This window comes from Microtus oregoni, unplaced genomic scaffold, assembly GCF_018167655.1.
Source record: "Microtus oregoni isolate MIOR12 unplaced genomic scaffold, Mior012 000007F_ref0000211, whole genome shotgun sequence".
NCBI lineage: Eukaryota > Metazoa > Chordata > Mammalia > Rodentia > Cricetidae > Microtus > Microtus oregoni.
Window position 1 is genome coordinate 15433524 of NW_024543066.1, and position 22965 is coordinate 15456488.

Below are 22965 nucleotides of genomic sequence, written 5' to 3' on the forward strand. Positions count from 1 at the left end.
CCCTCTAGGACCCCTCTAATCCAGTTGATTGCATTGCTGTCTCCCCTTAAGGGCAAGCAGTTTGGCCCATTAAGATCACTGATTTTACAAGTGTGTGTTTATCCCCTAGTGGGTTCTTTACTTGGCACAGACTACAAATGTGGCTCAAACATAGCCTCAGCCTCAAGTCTGGACACAAAAGTTCTCACTGCAGATGTGGCAGGTCCTAAGGCACTAGCATGGAAGTGACATTCATGAACGCATTGCTTCTTCATGACAGAGAAGCAATTCACTATTGCCCTTATTCTTCTGAACAGAGCCTTTAGTTCTGTGTCCTTAAAGAGTGATGGTGTCCTGCAGCCAACTCAGAAAGGCACACTCAGAAACCCCCTCAGCTCATCTATTTTTTGGGGAATGAGACTGAATGGGAAATTTTTTTAAACTTAAAAATCCATAACAACAAATATGGCCTTGTGGTGTGAGGTCCCCGTGTCTCCATGCTGACATTACATCAGGCTCATAATAACACTATCCATGTGTCACATAAGCTTGTAGCAAAACCCAGAGCAGAGCGGCCTGCAATTTATTAAGAACGAACAGTGGTTTAAAGGCCCCCAGGGTGAAATAACACCACAGCTCTTTCTCATTTCCAAGGACCAATATTAATAATGCAGAAAAGGAATTTAAGTATTATGCTTTGAAGCAGGCGGTAACTTATTTCTGGTTTTGTTTAGTTTTAAACACCTCTGCATCGTAAATGTAGAGTGTTCGAACGGCTCTTGCATACCAAAAAGAAATCTTACCTTTTTTTTCTCATGCATAAAGGATCATGACTGGAGCCTTTCAATCTCTACTCAAAAGGTGGAAGAGGATGTGAAAGTCACTTTACATTTCTGGGGGAACATGAAAGACCACTGTTACATATTTGTTCGTTTCTAGTACCCAAATTTAATTTCAACTGTATGACTTCAGGATCAGAATTGTAAAGTCAGAAATGAAGAACAGGCTTAAGGAATTTGTGGGGTTATTTGCTACTTCGGCTGGTTAGTTGGTTCTGTCTTGTTTTGTCTAGGTTCAGATTTTATACCTGGGATTTTTGAGTCTTAGAACCATAGTGTTGCTCAGTTTGTAGAAACAAAAAAAGCTGGGTTTTTTGTAAGCTGGTGTGCTGGACCAATTCTGTACATGCCAAGGGCTGGGTTCTTTCCTCCCTGCTCACCTGGCAATGCCATTGCAAACCCCTATGGTCACTAGTGAGTCTCAGAGCAAAAACAGTCTCATGTTGTAGACTTTCTATCTCTTCATGTACCTTGGGGTATTGGAGCATGCTGCAGATAACATCAGGTTGCCCCCTCTGGAATGGAATGCTAAGTGAAGATCTAATGAGTTTCCCAAAGATGACGTGGTGAAAAATTTACAGCATGCCCAAGGCAGTCATATGCCATAGCCCAACCTTAGCTCTGCCCAGAAGGCTCTCCAGCTAAGGTCTTACTGTTCCCTGGTTTTCCAGAGTAGGCCCAGTTAAGACAGTTTGCTACTTGGCTACCCTTTGGCTCCCCCAGGTGTTTGTTTTGTGGGCATTGAGTCCTTCTCCAAAGGCCCCATTCTGTTAGACTAAGTCCTATGTAACTGTTGTTTGGGTTTAAAGAGGTATACTGATTATAAAGACCCTTACTCTGAATGCGTGACTTGAGCTGTTTTGGAAACATGAGATATTCCTTCAAGTTATGAGACAGTTTCTTGTCATCCAGACAACAAATGACAATAATTTGCTGGTCATTCCTGACAGTTCTGTGGAAATCCACTAGAGAAAATAAAAATCCACTGTGGGGAGACATCGCAGTCTTGATGTGGAAGACCAGGGTCAGTGTTATTGAACAACTGAATAGTGTCACGTAGATGGGAAAATGGGAGGTAGGGGTGGAGTATGTTGGGTGCAGAACCCACAGTAATATCTGGAGCAGGTCTTGGATTTGGCAAGTCCTTTAACCTTACGTTTAAAAAGCCAAGATCATGTAATCACTAAGTCATTAGATGTTTGCTGATCACCGTTTCTCAAGCAGATCCTGTGCTAAACACAAAGATGAATAAGTGACAGAGAAGATTTCAAATTCTGTACAATTCTAGAGAGAACCAGACCATGAACAGAGAATTCCAGCATCCTGTGAATGGGACAAAGGCAAAGAGACGTAGAGATAAGCAAGATAGAATTGATGGCAAAACACTAACCCACTCTTATTGGCGGGCAGAGAGGAGGTCAGGAAAGACTGCTCTGCAGAAGCCGGTCCAGGCCAAGGGTCCAGTATAGGGCATGAGACTAGCAAAACCTCAGTGAGTACAAGGGCCAGGAGTAGGCAGGAAAGAAGCTAGCAAGGAAGGGAGGAGGGCAACGCAGGGATAATCTGATGCTTACTGTCAGGCTCCATTTACCAATTGCAGTAGTATTGCCAGCTGAGAGTGTTTGCTGTAAACAGAGACCTGTTCTAGCACATTTTGACTGCCATAAAATCAACAGCCCTGAGTGGTACATACATTTCCATTTCTAGATAGGACACAGGCATCCAGAATCCACTGGACTGAGTGTCGATTGAAGTTGCAGCCTGGGTCTCTAGGAATTGAGGGCAATGAGGGCTGAAGCACGGAAACCTAAGCATGGATGTTTTATTTTAGAGACATCACACATGACCCTGGGTTTGGGGGCATGAGAGAAGTCAAGTGGAACAGGCAGGTCAGAGAGGAGAGGGACAAGACAGTGGGAATTGATAGAGATAATGGATGGTTTTGTCCTGTCCCTGCAGGCCATTGGCTGGTGTCTGGAGGCTACATGCTGTGACTGCTTAGTTTTTGTTTTTGGGTCAGCACAAGTTAGGAGGGGGAAGAGGGGAGGATGCAGGGCCTGAGTCAGGGCTAGGTGGTGATGCTAAGACCTCTAGCATGCCTGGGTGCTCCTTGATGGGCCCTGTGGGAAGGTCAGCACACCTCTGCTCTGGCCCAGTAATGCCTTCTGTAGAAGTGAAGCTTGACCTCATCCACCTTGTGCTCACTGTCTGATCTGCTCCCTTCCTCTGCATATGAGTGAACAGCGTAGCTTCTGATGATGCATTACCATGCGGGCAGGTGTGTATTTATCGAGTGAATATGGACGGTTTGAACTTGTTGTCCCTGGTCCTGCTCATTGACCCCTTCCACCAGGTTCAGCAGACTCCATCACTCTGCCACCTGTACCCTGGTAACCTTGTGACTCTTGAAACCAGCATACTCTTTCCAGAAACATTCATGGTCTTCTGCCTTGTGACATTGTAAAATACTGACTGGTCCACCTAGGGAAACAAACATTCAAATGCCTGGAGATTTATGAGGGTGATTTGATTAACTTGGAATTATAGTCAATTTACTAGAAACACATCCACTACTTAGGACCCTGGGTATGCTCATCAGATCATGACACAGAGACTATGTCACAGGGATGGGCAGCATGGCTTCCAAAGAACTGTGGTGGTGGAGACACTGTCACACTGGTTCTCCAGTCTTGCCCCCAAATCCTTCTGAGTCCATAGTATATCAACCGCCTGGAGTCTTCCTCTTTACTCTCGATTTTTTGATGGGTTGGCCTGAATGACCACTTCAAATTTGTGGTTCATCTATGGTTTCCAGGACTCTTTCAGGGCTCTAGAAGGTAAACTCAGTTTTTGTTTATACCCCCAAGTCTTTTTCTTTTTCAAAATTGTGCTGTTAAAACAAAAGCAGCAGAGGACAATACTGATGGCCTCTGAGCACACGCCTGGGGTAGGGTGTGCAAAACACTGGTCACCATGGTATCTTCACCACTAAGTGGAACAGTACAACTGAACAGCGTCGTGTTCACTGTGAACGGCTGGGGGGCTGCGTTCAAAACGAATGCCTTCACAAGGGCTCGGCCGCTTGAGTGCAGATGTTTTTCAGATCCCATGGGACAAAGTAGGAAATGGGAGATGGCACTTGTGCTGATCAATGGGAAGGCCCTGTGGGACTGAGCTGAAGGATGAACTAGCCACTCACGCCGTGAAATACAGCTTTTATTTGAAAAATAGAATAACTGACAGACAGACTTTAATTATTCAGATCTGGACGCTTGGCAAATTTCTTCTCGGGAAGGAATTAAATGAGACTGTCACTTTGAGACAGACAGGGTTTTTTGCAGTGATAAAAAAAAAATGAAGCTTTCAACAAGGAACTTGGAAGCTTCCCACACTTGAAGACTTATGAAATCCATGGTATATTAACCAATATGGCCTGTGGATAATTTATAGTGGAACATAACAGTATTCAGAATCACTCTCCAACTTGTTTCCAGAGAGTTTTTAAATTAACACTGAGCAAAATTTACATAGATAGACCCCCATTTTAAGAGCAAGACGGAATAGATTATAAAATAAAATTGCAAGCTGGTTGGACTCCTTTTATATAGCCATTCATTTTAATTTTAAAAAACATTTTATTTTGGAAGACTTATTATTTCAGACACAAAAGTATTACTTTCTACAAGGAAGATAAGCTGAACGGTGGGCACAGACGGCAGACTGCAGATGAACCCTGCTTTGCGTTTCATAAACATACGTCGTCAGCATTTATTTGGAACAAAACAAAAACCAAAAAAACCCTCGTTGACATGCTTTTGAAATACAACAATACAACCAGCTCTTAACAAACTACCACCTACCAAGTATGGGTAAACTATCGAAGAATATCCAGTTCTCTGGAAGAAGTTATAAAGTCTAATCTTTTTAAAAAGATCTTTTAGTTTTATCTGGCTGTTTGTGTGGGTGTGTATGTGTGCATGTGTGTGTGTGTGTGTGTGTAAAAATTCCTGATAACAAGATTAAAATATGAACTGTCTGTTCTGTATAATACAATTTTTATAGCTCAAAATTTTCGACTTTTATTATGCAATATATAATTAAAATATAACTAAAGCAGTTCATTGCAAAAATGCAAAGCAGTACTTAATCTGTGAAAGTCTTCAAGGGTTTTTACATTATCTCTGCAGAGCTTAGATTCCTTGAAATATACAGATTTGTAAGGTTTATTTTTTTTCTTAAGAGCCATATAGTAAATATTTCAGGCTCTGTGGGCCACGGAGTCTCTGTTTTTAAGGTCAGTTGTGCAAGGCTAGACCTTGCACAAATTAAGTGTGTCTGTTGTACAGCTTCAGTCACTAAAGCAGAGGCAGACCACATTTGGCCTACGGATCATAGTTTATCAATTCCTCTAAACTTTTCTCCTAAAGAATACTGTATGGGTTTTTTTGTTTTGTTTTGTTTTGTTTTGTTTTTTTTGATGGCATGGCCAAAACATACCACTTATGTATTCACTGTGCTCAGAATTTCTCAATAAAAGTAGGTACCTCTTAAAACTATTGTTTTATTGGGGCATGCCCAATGGCTTTTAATCATTAATGAGTACGGTGAAGACTCTGAGAAAAGAATATCAGAGTCCTCTTTTATAAGGCAGGTTGTCACAAGGACCTTATATAGAATATGGTCACTGTAAATGCGGTATCTCTGTGTCCTTGTGACTCCCAGCCCTGTCAGAAAGCTGTGAGTTTGCCCTTATTTATACTGCCAGCCACCATGCCTGCTGCAGATTAAACTTGAATGTGCATGGAATTCTTTTTGTTTGCTTGTTGGTGTTGGTTTTAATGTGCTTGTCTATGTGTCTCTGTGTGTGAGTGCAGTATTCACAGAAGACAGAAGGGGCTGCGAGATCCCCTAGAGCTGCAATTGCAGGGGGTTGTGAGCCACCATGTGGGTGCTGAGACTTGATCTCAGATCCTCTGCAAGAGCAGCTGTTGCTCCTAACTGCTGAACCATCTCTGCAGCCCCCATGAACAGGATTCTAAAAGCTAAAGGTGATCGTAGAAATTCTCTTACTATTTGCACCAAACCTTGGGCTGCTGGTGACACTGGGAGTTTCTCTAAATTCAGGGACTCCCTGACATCCACAGTGGGAGATGAGGCTTCATGGAAACCAGGACTGTTTTTCTTTTAAACCTCAACCTTCACTAAAAGCTAATAAAGCAGAATCAGAGACTGTAGTTTTTGGTATGTGAGAGAAGGCAGCAAGATTAGATGCAGTTCTTACCATGGGTGACCTAGTGACTTCAATTCTACAGGCTAGGAAACTCCAGGTGAGCTGCCTCCAGGCTCCCAGTGTCTTTACCTTTTCCTCTAGATCCAGCTCCCACATGTTTTGAAACTTTAAGGGGAATAATTATACAAAGCATGACATTTGCACACAGTGTGTGTGTGTGTGTGTAACAAGCATCCAAATGTAACTTACACAAAATGGGGTTACCTGTAATCAGTTGACTTTGTGTATGTTTAGGTATATAAATACGTAGTAATGTGTCAAGAAACAAGAGAACACATCCCAAGAAATGTATCATTAGATGGCTTTGTCAGTAGTGAACATCATAGAGTATACTTAGAAAAAAAAAGGTTTCTAGTTACTAGGCAGTACAATTTGGGGATATATATATATATATATATATATATGAACTTGTATTGACTGGTGTGTCCTAGTGCCATGTGACTCTTCAGATTCCATGTCATCCTAAATCAGCAGAAAATTATCTAAAGCTCTGTGTGTATGTATATATTAACTTTATTAGTGTTTTCTAAGTTTCAGATATTGCAAGATTTGTTTTAATGCTTTTTTTCCTAGATTATGTGATTTCACAGAGAAAAAAAATGTCACTTATGTGCCCTTAGATTCTCATGATGCAGTTTTGAGATTTAATTCTGCCCCTACACGTGGCTATGAGAAAGATGTCGGAAATAAAACCACAATGCGCATCATTAACTCCCAGGTAAGATGGATGGAGTGGTTGCCCTGGTACATTCTGTAGGCAGGTCCTTCAACTAGACGAGCGGACAGAACTGTGACTAGCCATAACCACAGGATCCTGTTATTTCTGTGGATCTTTTAATCATGAAGAATTTGTGAAGAAAAATAAAAAAATAGGGAATTTAGATGTGATTTGACTAGAAAGAGATGAGGAAGACCCAATGAAAACTCAGATTAAGCACAGAGAAATGATTTTTATTTGTGTGTATATGTTTTTGTTATATACACACAAATAAAATGGTCAATAGTTCTCAACTTTCTCAGTCTTCCTAAAGCTGTGGCCCTTTAATACAGTTCCTCATGCTGTGGTGACCCCCAGCCATAAAATTATTTTCTTTGCTACTTCATGACTGTAACTTTGCTATTGTTAGGAATGTTGAATTTGTAGTGAGGGTTGTAAAAGATGTCGTGACCCACAGGTTGAGAATCACTGCCATAGAGTGTTATTCAGTTTGTGAACTGCAAAATGCTATTAATTACAGAAGAGATCATGGCAGTAAAGCTAAAGGGAACAGAAACACATGAAATATTAGAGCTTTTAGGATATCTTTGAAACTTCTATCTGTGACTTGGAAATTTGAAAAATGAAAACAAATTGCCTAATGGGACATGGAATATCTCTTTTCTCCATGTTCTTAATAAGAATGTCTTCCAAATTTATGGAAAAATTATTCTCAGAACAAACCACAATTTCTAATTTCTAAAATGTGTAGAAAAATGAGATGATCCATGATTCATGATGAACCCCTTGCGGAACAAGCTATTAACACTGACTGCATCGTTTGCTGCACCAGGCAGCTGGCAGCGAAGTAAAAACAATTACCATATTTTCTTCATTCATAGATGTCACTACATTTTATTTAGTAATTTCTCAGAAAGTGATAAGCCCAACCAAATTAAAATACATGTATCCTGTAAGATACATCCTCATTTCAGAAGCATTAAAATGTGATGAAAAAATGCACTTTCATAATGGTGAAAATGTTTAATTGATCGAGAATTTTATACACACATGAAATGTGCTTAGATCATGCCCACCTTCCACTTCCCTCTCCCCCAATTCTTCCCTTATCACCCCCAATTTCCTCCCCATTTCATGCATTATCTTCTTTTTTGTTTTATAAACCACAGATTCCACTCAGTGTAGGCTGTATGTGCATGGATGCAGGGCCATCTCCTGGAATCTTAGTAGTCCTTCAGAAGCTATATCCCTGACAACAGCTGGTTCTCCCTTCCCAGAAACCATCAGTTGCTAATAGCTCCTCAGCTAGGGGTGGGGCTTCATGTCAAGCACCCTTCTCTATGCTGGAATTTTGTCTGCTTTAATTGTATGCATGCTGTCACAGCTACTGTCTGTTCAAATGAGCAACTGTGCTGTTGTATCTGGGAAACACCATTTCAGGGGTAGACATCCGCTGTGTCTGGCTCTTCACTCTTCCACCCCCCCCCCTTCCTCCACAATGATCCCTGAACCTTGGGGAGATGGGGTGTGCTACTTGTCTCATTTAGTGCTGGGCATTCCGAAGTCTTGTATTCTCTGCGTATTGAGCAGTCAGAGTTCTCAGTGTTAATCACCATCTACTGCAAAAAGAAGTTTCTCTAATCAGGATTGAAAGATGAATGAATCTCTGGGTATAACAGCAACTCATTAGGAGACAGATTGATGCTATTTGGCAGAATAGTAGTAGATTCTACCTATTATAAATTCATGACTCCATTAACAGTACCAAGCACAAGTTCCATTTTATGGAGTGGGCCTGGAATCCAGGGAGAAAGTGCTTTGTTATTCCCATAATTTTCATGCCACTATTGCATGAGTAGGCACATCGTGCTGGGCCAGTCATTATATAGCTCACAGGGTTCACATCTGGGAGAGACTGATGATAACGTCTCACCTGCGGTAGCATGCCTAGCACCCCAGCACACTATGAAAGATACTCAATAGGCTTGAAACCTCCAGTGAGTGCCAGATTGATTTCTTTGTATCTTAGACTAAAGTAGGTGGTGTCTGCAGTGGTGGGGTCTTAACATCAGTGTCTAGAGAGTAACGAAGTACAGTGGCTTTAAATTACATTGTTTGACGGTCTCTGGAGCCACACTGATCAAAAAAAAAAAAAAAATCCCAAAGAGGCACCAATCTGGGGCACTGGCCTTCTGTTTTGATAGCTTGTGGTGTCTGGAAGAAGCGTTGCCCCCCTCTTTAAACTCTTTTTACATGTGTATGTCTGTATTTTAGGAAGCTTCTGCAGTAATGGGCTTCCTTCCATAAGACTTCTCCACCTAGGTATTCCTACACACACTTTGTTCTGTACCCTGCCTTGCTGTCCCTCACTCCACTCAACCGCTCTTGCCCCATTGTCTCCCTTCTCCCCCTTCCTGCCATCTGTGTTCTATCACCCATCTCCCATGATCTCTCACTGGGCTTCTGACTTCTTCAGTACCCCAGTTTCAAAGCTAGAATGCAGAGGTGAAAGAGAACCTGCAATGGTTGCTTTCCTGGGTCCCAGTGCCTCACTCAGAATTATTATTTTTAGCCATTTGCCTACAAACTTCAGTTTTCTTAACAGCTGAATAATAAACCATTGTGTGTGTGTACTGTATGTTCATTATTCATTCACCAGTTGATGGGCACCTAGGCTGTTTCATTTTCCTGCCTTGTGAGCCCAGCAGTGATGAGCATGGCTGACCATGTATCTCTGTCGTAGGATACAGAGCCCTAGGGTATATGCCCAAGTGCATTATATGTGTTCAAGACTAGATCTATATCTAGCCTGATGTGGAACCTCCATATTGATTTTCATCGTGACTATACCTGTTTACAATCCCATCAACAGATGATAAGATTTCTCATCTGCCCACACCTACAGTTGTGTTTGTTGTCTTTTTAAAATGCTATTTGAGTTGTTCTGACCAGGGTAAGTTGAAATCTCAAAATAATTTTAACTTTCATTTCTCTTATATAGCTGAGAATGTGGGACAATTTTAAAAACTGTTCTCAGTCATATGCATTTCTTTTGTGAATGCCACTTAGTTCCATGCCTCAAGTTTTAATCAGATTGTTGTTTTCATAGTATAGTGTTTTTCAGTTCTCCATATGTTCTAGACACCGCCCTTCTGTCAGGTGTATAGCTGGTAAAGATTTCTCCCATTCTTTGGACTGATGTTTCACTCGAGCGATGGTGTCGTTGGCTATACAGAGGCTTTTCAGTTTTATGAGGTCCCATTTGTCAGTGGTTGGTCTTAATGCCTTGGGCTTGATAGCTTTTTAAAAAGATGGATGGCAGGTGAAATTGACGGATCCATTCAGCATCCGTCAGGCCCTGGGAAGAGGGACAACAGCTGACACCTCTTAGCTCAGTTCTGGCTGCTCCTTACCTACACCCACCCGAGTCACACATCAGAGGTGATGAGGAGCTGGGAGGCTGCACTCACTGAGATTTCTTCTTGCAAGGGTTGGCATCCAGAGCACTAGATTTGGCACAGTCCTGATAAAAATTAAGGACTTCGTGGCTTCGCTTTTGTTTAATTTTTTTTAAAAAAACTAATGCCTTTAAATGTACATTGTTTTGTCACGTGATACCAGCCTTACTCCCTCTCCCAAAGGAAAATAGAAAACCTGAGCCTTGCTTTCATTCTGCTTTTCAGTTGTGACTTGTTTTAAAACAAGATTTTGAAGGACAAACACTAATAATAAAGAGCTCCCCCCCATGTGCTTACAGATTCTTGCCAACCCCAGCCATCACTTCATTGACAGTTCTTTATATAAAGATGTTATCCTGGTGGCCTGGGACCCAGCTCCTTATTCTGCTAATCTGAACCTGGTAAGTATTTTGTTGATGCCCTGGACCGTGGGTCAGACCGTGCCCGATGAGTTACCCAGAGGCGCAGGTCAGTAATGGGTGCTAACTCACACGTCTGTCATAGCCCTCTTGGTACCACTTAGAGTAGCAGAGCTTCCTGCTGCTCTGGTGCTGTATCTCTGAGAAACAGAGGAAGTACAGCATATATAAAGGCTGAGAAAGTTGTATTATACCAAAAATTAGACTGCGCACACTGGCGTGTGTTCCAAGGTGATAGGATGGCAATAACGGCTTTGGAAATAAACTCAGTGGTGTACTGCGGGAAAAAAAAAATCTAAATTGTACATTGTTGTTTAAATGAAGACTGTCTCTGAATTTCCTAAGGATGATCCTCTTTGGCTCTTTCTGAATGTGTTAAATTTTATGGAATAGCCATCAAATACAAGCAAGATATATTGTTTACTTCATCGCAAACTGTTACCTTCCTAAGGAAGAAACTAGCTGTGTTGGATGGAACTTCATCTGAAAAGCCAGTGAGCTCTTTTTCACAGGACTTGGTAAAATGGGTGATAGTCATGCTACTTTGAGAGGCTATTGGCTAAAGGAGCAAGCATCCATGATTTGGTTTACTAATACCAGGGAGTGTATGTTGCAGGAGCTCCTTCCTCTCCTTCAGCCAATAGCTGCTGAGATACCAGCCCATTGGGGTGTGGTCTCTCTCCCTTTAAAAAAGCAGCCACTTCCCTCTTCTCTTGCTTTGGCTTCCGGCTCCACTTCCGGCTATTAGGCTCCTTTCCTGATTGTGCAGAGGGCTGTTGTCTGGGACGGTGATCTGTAAGTTTTCCCCTTTAAATAAATAACCATTCTATTAATCATAATTCCAAACTGGTGTGGGATTGTTTGTGATTTACACCTTCAAGTGTAGAGCCTTCTTAAGATGAGTGTGGGTGAAATTGGGAAAAATCTGCTTTCAAACCCATTGCTTGAGTACCAAGAGACCAGCATACTACAGTGTGAGCCAAACCTTGCTGTGGTTCACTGTGTAACGCTGGAGTAGAACACAACATGCCTACCGCCTCCCCTGCTGTGACTGCTTCCATGCTGACCATGGAAAACCCTGGCCCAGATCCTCTTGGGTTCACTGTCAGACCTTTAACAGCAAATGCCTGCCACCTCTTATCTAACCCCAGGTCTCATTGTAGCCTGAATAAATCATCATTGGAAGAGACTGGAGGGAGGGAAGGGAAGGGAGAAATTATATCCTTATAACATCAAAATAAAAGAAATAATGAAAAGATAAAGCATTATTCCTGCTAGGGCCAGAACTATGGTGTCTCTTTGTACTTCCCTGAGTAACTGGATCCTTCTTCCCCTCTCTCCAGCTCCAGGCTGGCCCATGGTCCTCTAGGTTTCCCCCAGATATATGTGGCGCTGTTTTCTTTTCACGGCATGATCTTCTGTACCCAATTTGGGTTGCTTTTGTTTCGTTTTAGTGGTATCAGAAGCCAGATTACAACCTTTTCACGCCATATATCCAGCATCGCCGGAGACACCCAGCTCAGCCATTTTACATTCTTCACCCCAAATTCATATGGCAGCTTTGGGACATTATCCAGGAGAACACGAGGGAGAAGATCCAACCCAACCCACCATCTTCTGGGTTCATTGGTAGGTATGTCTAGAAGTTGTTAATTAATTGTGTGCGGCGTGTACTATGTTTTTCAGCCTGGTTTGATACCCACAGTCTTTGGTTTTGCCCCGTTTCCTCATCTGTGTTGAAGCTCTTCACCCCATTTCTTTTCTATTACCTATGTAGAGCATGTGAAGGCATGTCTCTAATGCCCTGGGAAATATGAGAGCCTGTAACCGAACCAAAGGTATTGGGTGTGTTGACGCCCTAAGTTTAAGCCGTTTCTCGTATTTCTTGGGCTGCTCAGGGGGTCTCCATCAGTAGAGGGGAGAGTTGTGGAGACAACATTGGCTTCATTTAAATTAAGGACACAGTATCCTCAAGTGAGGCTTGAAGCTTTTGGAGTGGCTATATCATCATAGTGATATGAAATATTTTGTAGAAAATCCCAGGAAAACCTTAGTGTAACTGCTTTGAAAGCAATGCCTCTGACAATTTTATTTGAAATCCTCGATTCTTTTGTTTTATGTATTTTATTTAAATAACATTTTTAAAATTATTTTACATACTGACCACAGTATGTGGTCACCCTCCTCTGTCTCCATGCAGAAAGGGGCAGGTCTCCCATGGTCTTGAACGACACCTGGCACATCAAGTTGAGGCAGGACTGAGCTCCTCCCCTTGAGTCAAGGCTGGGCAAGGTAATCCAGCATGGGGAACAGATTCCTCAAAGTGCCAGGAAGGTCCTGACCTCATTGCTAGGAGCCTTACAGAGAGACCAAGCTACACGTCTCACACACATGCAGAGGGCCTAGGTTGGTCCCATGGAGGCTCTCTAACTGTTGGTCCAGAGTCCATGAGCTCCCATGAGCTCAGATCAGCTGTCTCTGTGAGTTTCTCGTCATGACCCCATCCCACCCCCTGGCTCGTACAATCCCAGTTTTCCAAAGTCCTGTTGATTTAGGAGAGGAAATTTTGTGCAGTTTTCAGCCAAGAGTGAATGTGCTAGAATGGTGGTTAGAAAGCATACGAGGACACAGCCAAGTTTAATAAAGTTTGTTTTCATGCCGCCACCATATCAGGCAAGAATGCTAATGCCGAATTGAGGGTAGAGTCAAACATGACTATTAGAGATTTGAAATTTGAAAGGTTCAGCTAGATGGTCTAGACGTGGAAGGTAATTCCCAGACTGAAAAAGAGCTCAGGCCACATGGGCAGCTCTTTTCCTGGCTGTTCATTGTGGATGTGGAGTTCTTTGTTTCTGTCTGTGCAGGAGGTGAGCTACAATTCATTGCCAGTGAAACCAAGGAGGCCGGGAAGGCCTATGTTTGTGTTTGTATTCTTCTCCACAACTTGCAGGCTTTCGAAAGGGTGAGGCAGGGTAGATAGCTGGCCAGCTGCGAGTGTTACTTTATAGGGCTGTCTTTGTTCAGTGCAGCATCTGCTAGTCACAGGACTATTTACATTTCCATTAATTCCAATTAAATAGCATATAACATCTGTTTCCGAGGCAACCGGTCCTATTTTAAGTGCTCCGTTGTGACAGCCTCCTGGTGGGTACCATATTCAATAGCACTAACAGGGAGTCCTTCCAATGTCACAGGGCCTTGTAGGAAAGTGCTGCTGAGTTTTGCCAATGAAAAGAAACTGTAATGCAGCAAATTGATAAGAAAACATTGGGTTTCCCCCGAGGCAGTCTGTGCTGTGTGGGTGGAGATCAGGCTGTAGTGGAGGCCATCTGCTTCATTAGACTCACTTTCTGCCTCTGAGCCTCGCCGTGGGGAAGGGTGTGAATCTCACCACTGTGGGCAGTGAAAGCAACTGGGTAAGTAACAGTTACCAGTGCCCTCCGGGCATCCCCATACTGTTGTAGCCTTTATGCGTCCTCTTTGATCTGGATGAGATGGAGTCGATCTGTTTGGTTATTGGATATGCTCAGATAGATGGGGGATGATGTCAACCACATCGCAGTCTCTCTCCCACGAGAACGTCAGTGAAATCAATGAGATGGGCTGTTTTGTTTTGTTGCTGTGACCAGAAATATGCTCCAAATGCCTTTTTCCTGCTCTAAAGTCCTACCGAAGAGTTGACTTGGTTCCTCAGCATCTGTTATCTCTAAGTGCTGCAAGCTCTAGCATCAGCTCCTGAACGGAACCCATTTCAGAGGGGCAAGGAGGGTTAGACTGTTTCATTAGACGCTTGTCCCTGTGGCTGGGAGCTGGTCAGCATGGGGATCTTACCCAGAGATAGCCCAAAGCAGGGTCTTCCTCACCTTGCACTACATTCCTGTCCAATACTCTGCTGAGTGAAGCAGAGGGAATAACTCTCTTCACTCACTGCTCTCCATTTATAAGGACTGGTTTCATGGGTGATTGCTCATGCAACAGACACAGCCTGCGTTTTCTTACCCATGCTGAGGAGTTTGCACAAATGAAATAGAGAGATCTCATCCTTCTGGGGTCCACACCCTCGGATTCAAAGAGCCACTCACTGAAAACACTTTTTAAAATTGCAAATTTTCTCAATGTGCAGACCTCTTCTCTCGTCTTTATTCCCCAAACAATAACAACTATTTATATAACATGCATATTGTTTTAGGTATTGTAAACCATCTAGAGATAACATAAAGCACACAGGAAGATGTGCAAAGGTATATGGAATGCAGTAACATCTTCTAAGTGTCTAGAACACCTGTGGATTTGGATATCTGCATGGGGCCCTGGGTTCAGTTCCTCAGATACTGAGGAATGACAGGATTTGGTAATTGAACAAGCTCTTAAAGTTTAGCATGCCCCACATGACCTGTGAGTTTTCTATATTAGCAACCCATTTCCTGCGAAGCAACACTCAGCAACTGAAACGAACGATCAGTGTTGTATAACCTTACAGACCTGTGCAAGTCAGTAAGGGGACAGATCGGTTGGATGATTCTGGCTCACGGTCTCTCCTGAGCTTGTAATCACCCATTTCTACTAAGCTATCAAACTAGCTATATTCTTTCTGTTATGCAAGTCAGTAGCCTTGCTGTGGGAGGGGGGCAGAGGCATGACTGCAAGTCGGAACCAGTGAGACCCAGTTTGAAGGCTAGCTGCAGCAGCCTTTTAAAACAAAGAGTCTAAGTAAGTGGTGGCCGTTGGAATTTCCATTTCTTACAGTCTCAAAGAGCACTAATGCTGCTTCTGGGGTATTCAGAGCCCTCCACTCTCAGTCTCATAGAAATAATCCAAGTGGCAGGAAACTGTAAAGTCTTCCTTCCGTTGGTTCTGTCAAAAGTTGTTGGACTTGAATGCCATGAGAGGACCCAGAATTTCAACCTGCTCTCTTGCTTATCGCTTCATTATGGCCATGATTAAACACAAGTGAAATAATTTTTAATTTACATTTACTTTAAATAATACACGAATCAATAAAATATAATACAAATCTTTATCTTTCGAAATGGTGTAGCATTAAATCTTACATTCTGACCCTATTAGATGTAGATTGCCTTTGTATTCTTGCGTTCCTTTCTTTAGCTCAGAAGCACAAAATTCATTCATAAACAGCCGTGTATTTCACTGTTTGTATTGGTGTCTATTTCTTCTACATAGTGTTTCTTTGAAGTCAATTTGTTTGGATCTCGCTCTTCTCACTTGCACCCCCAGCTTATCATGTCCCCATTTCTGTCCATGGCTTTCATACACACCGTTCCATGTGTCTATAAAATAGATAGGATCCACAAATGATAGAAGATGTGTTTATCCAGGATCCTCTAGAAGAACCCAGTAGAATACATGTCCATTACAAATGGGAGTCTACTAGGCTGATTTACACAACAGGGGGCAAGTAGTGAACACAGCAAAGTGTTAGAGGGAAGAGATGTCCAGAAGATCTGCTCCAGTCTAGGCTCCCTGGTGAGCTCGGAGCGGTGATGTCACTGGGACTGGACCCCAGCGAGGGATTAAGTCATTTATTTCCCCATGCTTTAGAATCTGCCCATTCTCATAATCAGCTTCTCTTGTAGAATCGGTTTGGAACAAAAGCGCTTCATTTACAACCGAGTACATTATATTGTTGCAAATAATGGGGCCTCTTTAGTTACTTAACGAAACACTCTACAACTTTCTACAGCCTCTCCACACTTCGGTGTTGGGAAATTATCTCTTTCAGAGGTCTGCAGTTCCTGTATGTAGAGTTTATCAAAGCTAAGGCGCACGCCTTTAATCCCAGCACTCGGGAGGCAGAGGCAGGCGGATCTCTGTGAGTTCGAGACCAGCCTGGTCTACAAGAGCTAGTTCCAGGACAGGCTCCAAAACCACAGAGAAACCCTGTCTCGAAAAAACCAAAAAAAAAAAAAATAATAATAACAATAATGGGGCTAGAGGGATGGCTCAGCAGTTAAGAGTACCTACTACTCTTGCAGTGGACCTGGGCCCCATTCTCAGTGCCCTCATGACAGCTCACAACCATCTGTAACTCCAGTTCCAGGAGATCTGTTGCCTTCCTCTGGCTTTCACAGGCTTCTGCGTGCCTGTAGAGCACATAAACTCACACAGGCAAACACAGGTACATTGAAATAAAAATAGTAAATCTTTGAATAGTAATAATAAATAAAGTAGAAGACATGTAAAGAATTATAATATTAAATACATATTCATATTAAATTAATTGAACTCTATTCATTAATATTAATAAGATACTTATTAAACATTTTATGTTTATAATGTTGTTATCCCTCTAACGTTACAGGTGAGTACTTTAAAATCATGTTTTCTGCATTTTAAGAATCAAATCCATGTTACAAATTAACAACCCTGCCTGTCAAAATATTTTGAAGAATCATTATTAAAAATATGAATATTTATTGCATTTAAACACTAAAAATTAATTCAATTACATATTAATAACTGAAAGTTATCTTTCAAAACATCTCTACATAATCCTGGATCTATTCTGACTTGTTGTCGTGGTCATTACTTTAAAATAAGTGAAAAATCTGACTTCTAAAATTGTGTGTGTGTGTATGCATGCGTGTGCACACTCGCATATCCCACACCATACATGGAGAGAACAAAGGACAATTGTCATGAGTTGGTTTAGTCCTTCTAGCATATGGGTCCTGACACTCAAACTTATCAGGTTTTCCGCCAGGTGCTTTCATCCACTAAATTGTCTCACTGACCCCAAAATATACTTTTTTTTTCCCAAAAATCTATTTCATGATTATGTAAGTCAAAAGAAGTCTGGAGATATTATTTGTTCTCACAGAGATATGAAAGCCCAACACTTTCACCAAGCCTTAATGAAAATAGTGCTTACTGGTTTCTTTAGCTTTGCTTGATAGCAGTTTGGGGTGAAGGTCTTGATGTGTCATCCAGGCTGACCTCAAACATGGAAATGCTCCTGCTTCAGCCTCCTGAAAGTTGAAATTACAGGTAAAATTGGCCGCCTTTTAAAAGGAAGGAAGGAAGGAAGGAAGGAAGGAAGGAAGGAAGGAAGGAAGGAGAAGGGAAGGGAGGAAGGAGAAGGGAAGGGAGAGAAGGAAGGGAATCTCCTGTAACTTGATAGATTCTATAAAAGGAAGTAAATAACATTATTAACTAAATGTTTAAGCATTTGGAAGACACCAACTCATTCTCCTCACCCTTCCTATCAGCACCTTTCTGATTTTATTTTGCACCAGTTCACGCCTCTCCCACATCAGGGCTCAGTGTGGCAAGTGCGTCCCCAGTGGACTCCCACAACCCCAGCTCCCCTTCAACACTTGCTGGGGAGAATGAGCATGAGCAGGTGGGACTAGGTCTCTGAACTTCTGGATCATCCATCAGTGTAATGTATAGCTCCTGCAGGATAGTTACCTCCTCCTCCTGGGTCACTTTGTGGTCCAAACCCTAAATTCCGCAGAAATCAGAATAAAATCAGGGCCCTAATTTACTAGCTCTAAGCTCCAATATTTTACACATGACACAAACTCTTTGTAATGAAGTTTTTATGTGGCTAAGCACAGTGACTACTCAGTAAGCCTTAGCTATAAGTCAGCTGTGCCTCATCTAAGGTTTTGCTCCAGGTGAAACATTACCTCACTCCCAACTGGAAATAGACTGCTCCCTCATTAAAGGCCTAATCAATCTGAAATCACCTTTCATTTCCTCTATGGTCAAAAGGTCATGGAGTTAGTTGCATACCGTAGTTGTTGTCTGGGGGTTGTTGTTGTTGTTGTTGAGTATTTTTATTGTTTCAGACTGCTTGATATCATGGAGCCAATTATGTCAATGAGTCATTGCTCCAATCATGTACTATTACATATTACAAATTTATTCTGTATGTGACAGAAATTTCTCCTTTTTAAAGGTACTTCCTTAAGTCCTAAGCCTTATGTTAGGTGACCATCCTGAGCATACATAATTCATTTCCAATAGTCACCTGGTTGTATTTCTAATCAGAGTCTGCATCTGTCATAAAGTACATTAGAAGACACCCTGGAGACATATTGTAAGTCTGAACTCCCCAGGGAAGCATACAGGACCCTTAAACCTGCTGAGCCATGCAATACTATAAATTAAGCGGATGCCCTAGGATCATTTAGATGACCCCAAAGGACCCATTTCTTTGGGCAGTGTTTTAATCTATTACCATTTCTCTCTTTCATCCCTGGTTAGATACTAGTGGTTGTGTCTTGGAACTTGCTGCAGTGAGGTCATTAATTCTGCTGCAGCCTGACTGAGTAGGGAATTCTTTCCTTGAACTCCTACAGCTTCTCTTTTGCCCATATGTGATTAAGTACTTTTATAGAGGGTGGATATACTCAGTGGTAGTCATAGAACCTGGCTCACTGCTGGTAGTATACAGAAAGTGCCCATGCAATCCAGGAAAGGCCAACTACCCAGATCTTAGTGGGCAACTTATGGCCAGGAATCTAGCACACTAGACACTGAGCTGGTTTGTAATGTCTTACTGTCAATTTATTATTATTATTTTTATTGGTGGTGGTGGTGTTGGTGGTGGTGGTGGTGGTGGTGGTGGTGGTGGCGGCGACATTGGTGTTGGTGTTGTTGTTATGTAAACCACCAACATTTCATCCATTTTTCAAAGGCAACCTCTACTGGTGACATTGAAAGTAATACTTCTAAAATTTATAGTAATAACCTACTGGTAATTTTTTCCATTGTGTAAACCACTACCACTCCGTCCATTTACCAAAGGCTGCTTCTACTGATGATATTCTAAGTACTACTTCTAAATTCACAGAGGCAAGCACTATAATTTCAGGCCATTTAATACATACACAAAAATTACGTGCTTGAAAATAAGTCATAACATCCCTTTTTTCCATTTTCTATTGCATTTTAGGATCTAGTTTTCCAATATACTGTTCAAAATGAGAACATTAAAGCAAAATAACAAACCAATTAAGTCCTTATTATGATAGTACAAAATGTATCATAACTTTTTGCATTTTCCTATGAATAATGGATCAAATGACATAATATAAAAAATTAAAATTGGCTTTCAAGTATTATTATTGCACATGTTATAGTCTTCAATGTGTTAGATGTGTCTTAAATTATTCTCTTGTTAAGTACATTTGTATTTCCAACAACTTTGAACCACAGATATTTTCTGTAAATTCACTTTAAAAGTCACTTATTCTCTTGAAGCAGTAAGAGGTCTACCTGTTCAGTGCTCCATCTTATGACCGAATGTACAGAAGGACTCACAGTGCAGCTACAAGAGTTCCATTCGCCTGCCATGGTTCAGTGCCCCAAGTCTTTCCCCCTCACCACCGCCCAGCAAGACTGTGTCTTCCTTGTTTTGTGGGTCATTCTGGAGAAACTTCCTAACTGACTCCACATAGCCAAGTGTTTTTTTTTTTAAAAAGTGACTTAAACTGATTTTTGCTGTTACTTATAAGTTTGCAGTTTTATACCAATAGCTCATTTTTCTATTCGATGGAAGGATGTTTACCCCAAGAATTTGACAATATTAAATATTCTGCCAAGTGAAAGCGGCATAACTTTTGTTGAATCAAATTCTGATTATGCTGTTACCTGAGTTCCAGAGTGTACTGTACATGCCTGCATGCATGCACGCCCATAGGGCTGCCTGACTCCCATCAAATATATCACATATATATTCATGGCCATAGCACTTTTTGACTCCCACAGTGTGTCACGTGTATGTATGCATGCCCAGGAGGCCAGGAGGCTCCCCTGACTCCCACTGTGTATCATAAATGTGTGCACACCCGTGGAGCTTTTTAGATAACACCCCATTCATTCAGAACTTGATATATTATGAACAAAGGGTCAACTTTGCCTTTGGTTCTGCTTTTAAAGCAAATAATTATTCATCTGCTTATCATGCTGAGTCATCTAACATGGCATTTTTTTAAGACCAATGGAAATACTTTCTAATTGCTTTGATAATTTCATTGCCATGTCCAATATTTAAAAAAATACAGTTTGGAAATGGATGCCTCTTGAGTCATAACTTCTGAGAACAAACTGAGAATTGTTTGTTCAAATGAATTCCTCCTAAGGTGTTTTCTGAGAAAAAAAAATCTTGCCTGTATAAAAAGATATGAATTGAACTTTGTTTAAAGATTTTAAGTAGCTGATTACATTCCCATTTGATTATCTTGGGAAATATATCAAAAACACTTAGGTACTTATCTGGCTTTCAGAAGTCCAGCTCCAAGTTGAAAACAGTAAGACTTCTGTTAGTTACAAAAGCAATTAAAACTTGGTAGTTGATAAACAGGACTATTTAACAGTACATTCTGTAAGTAATTTTTCAAAGTTAGTGGCTACAGAATTGTATGGCAGCTAAAAAGCAAAACCTGGGTTTTGGTTTTGATTTTGGTTTGCTTTTTCTTTTGAATTTTGTTTTATTTTGTTTGTTTGTTTGTTTGTTTTACAACACAGGGTTTCATTGTGATTTTCATGGTACCTACCTTTATAAAGTTGGGTGTTAATTGAGGTGATATCCAACTGCACTCAAGGAATCTGTCCTTCAGTTGTGCTCTTCTTCTCTACAATCCCTATTCCTACATGCCCTGTCCCTACACACATGGAGAGCTGTCAGCATCTTCTGTCATCAATGTCTCAGTAGGTCCTTTTGCAAACTATAAACAACTAAAAACTAAAAAGAAGGTTTTTGTTTATTCCTGTGTACTAGTAACTTCGGGATATGGTATATAAATTTAAATTTGTTCTAATGATTTCTATATTTATTTTATGGCAGAGTCTAGAATATAAATTTATATATTAACAATAGCCTTGAAAAAAGACAAAGTATGTATGTGCAAAATAATTATTGTGGTGACTTCTAAAAGATTAAATTATTAAGGAATAATCTTTTTAGACCATCAGGTCTCCCAGCCTACCTTTTATGTGTACCTGGTAAAAGATTAGTTATTTCTTTCTCTTTGAAGGTACTTCCACACCAGTTATGATATCCATACTTCAGCTGGCTGCCACATGCATACTGTGAGCAAATAATTACTTGAATTTTAGGGCACTCTGGCTACTAGGTTCATGTCTCAGGAAGCCACAAGTTCACGTGAGAATGCAGACTGAAATGGAAAAGATTTGTCGCTAAGTCTCTGTCTAGAGGCAGAATTTGGAAGGCATTGTGCAGGTAACTCAGGACAAATACCTGCACTGGCATAGCCTCCACCAACCATGAGTTTAGGCAGTTTTGAAAACACTGACCAGTTTTTCTGTTTCAGTGAGTCTTGACATTGTTTTAATATATAAAAAATTATAGACAAAAATACTAAAACTGTACAACCTATACTATATTGAAAGCATAAATTTTGCTTAGGCTTAGGGAAAAATATATATTCCATATTTAACAGAGATAGGAATTTAGATGTAGCATCTAACTATCAACAAAAGTAAAGTTTTTTCCAAAATACTCTAACAAAAGTAGTCTGTTTGATCTCTTCTTTCTGATTAAAATAACAGCAGGAGCATCCACAGAAAGTGCCTATAGTCACCCTGCTTGGGTGGGCTGTCTGTTCAGTTCTAGTCTAGCTGCCGGCACACAGGTTGTAGCCTTTTTACTGAGAGGTCAGAGAACCTTCACGGCCATTCTTCAAACAGTTGTGTCTTAGACCAGCTTGAGCCTTAAGGCATGACCAGTAGACCACTGTCCAGGGAGCATCCGTCACTCACTCCAGCTTGACTGGTGCTCAGGTCTGACATAGGCTCAGCATCATTTCTTTAATAGTCCATCTTTGTTGTATTTTACAAAAGCTCTGGTCCATGGCTAGCCAGAATGTTTTCTTTTAAATGGGCATTTACCACAGTTAGCCTAGGAACGCCTGTTAAAGACTCAAAGTTTGCCCACACACAAACCAATGAAATCCCTGTTTCTGGGCATGGGAATGAGTTCCAATAACAGCCATCTGATTAGTTGCTTGAATAGTTCTTTTTTTGTTGTCAAGTTTGAGAGCTACTATTTTCCTAGGAAGCCCAGGGCCAGCTGTGTGATCAGTATGTTCTTCTTAGCATAGCATCACCTTTGGAAAGCTCTCTGGTTCAAGGACAAAAGATGTTGAGATGAAGAAATGGCTCATGGTTAAGAATGTGGACTGCTCCTCCAGAGGGCCCAGCTTTGATTCCCAGCACTCACATCAGGAGACTTCTAACCACCTGTAACTCCAGCTCGAAGGAATCCAGTACCTCT

General features: G+C 41.3%; 1 protein-coding gene across 4 annotated transcripts in view; it reads left to right on the forward strand.

Annotated features, from left to right (window-relative positions):
* The window catches only part of St6gal2 (ST6 beta-galactoside alpha-2,6-sialyltransferase 2), a 65601-nt gene that overhangs the window by 34848 nt on the left and 7788 nt on the right, over positions 1 to 22965 (forward strand). For 3 of the 4 annotated variants that reach the window (XM_041656196.1, XM_041656195.1, XM_041656197.1), the window contains exons 3-5: positions 6729 to 6826; positions 10584 to 10685; positions 12158 to 12332. In XM_041656196.1, coding sequence (XP_041512130.1) covers positions 6729 to 6826; positions 10584 to 10685; positions 12158 to 12332 — 375 coding nt within the window. Of the gene's footprint in view, positions 1 to 6728; positions 6827 to 10583; positions 10686 to 12157; positions 12337 to 22965 lie in introns of all 4 variants that reach the window. The other variant, XM_041656198.1, reaches the window with a different exon arrangement.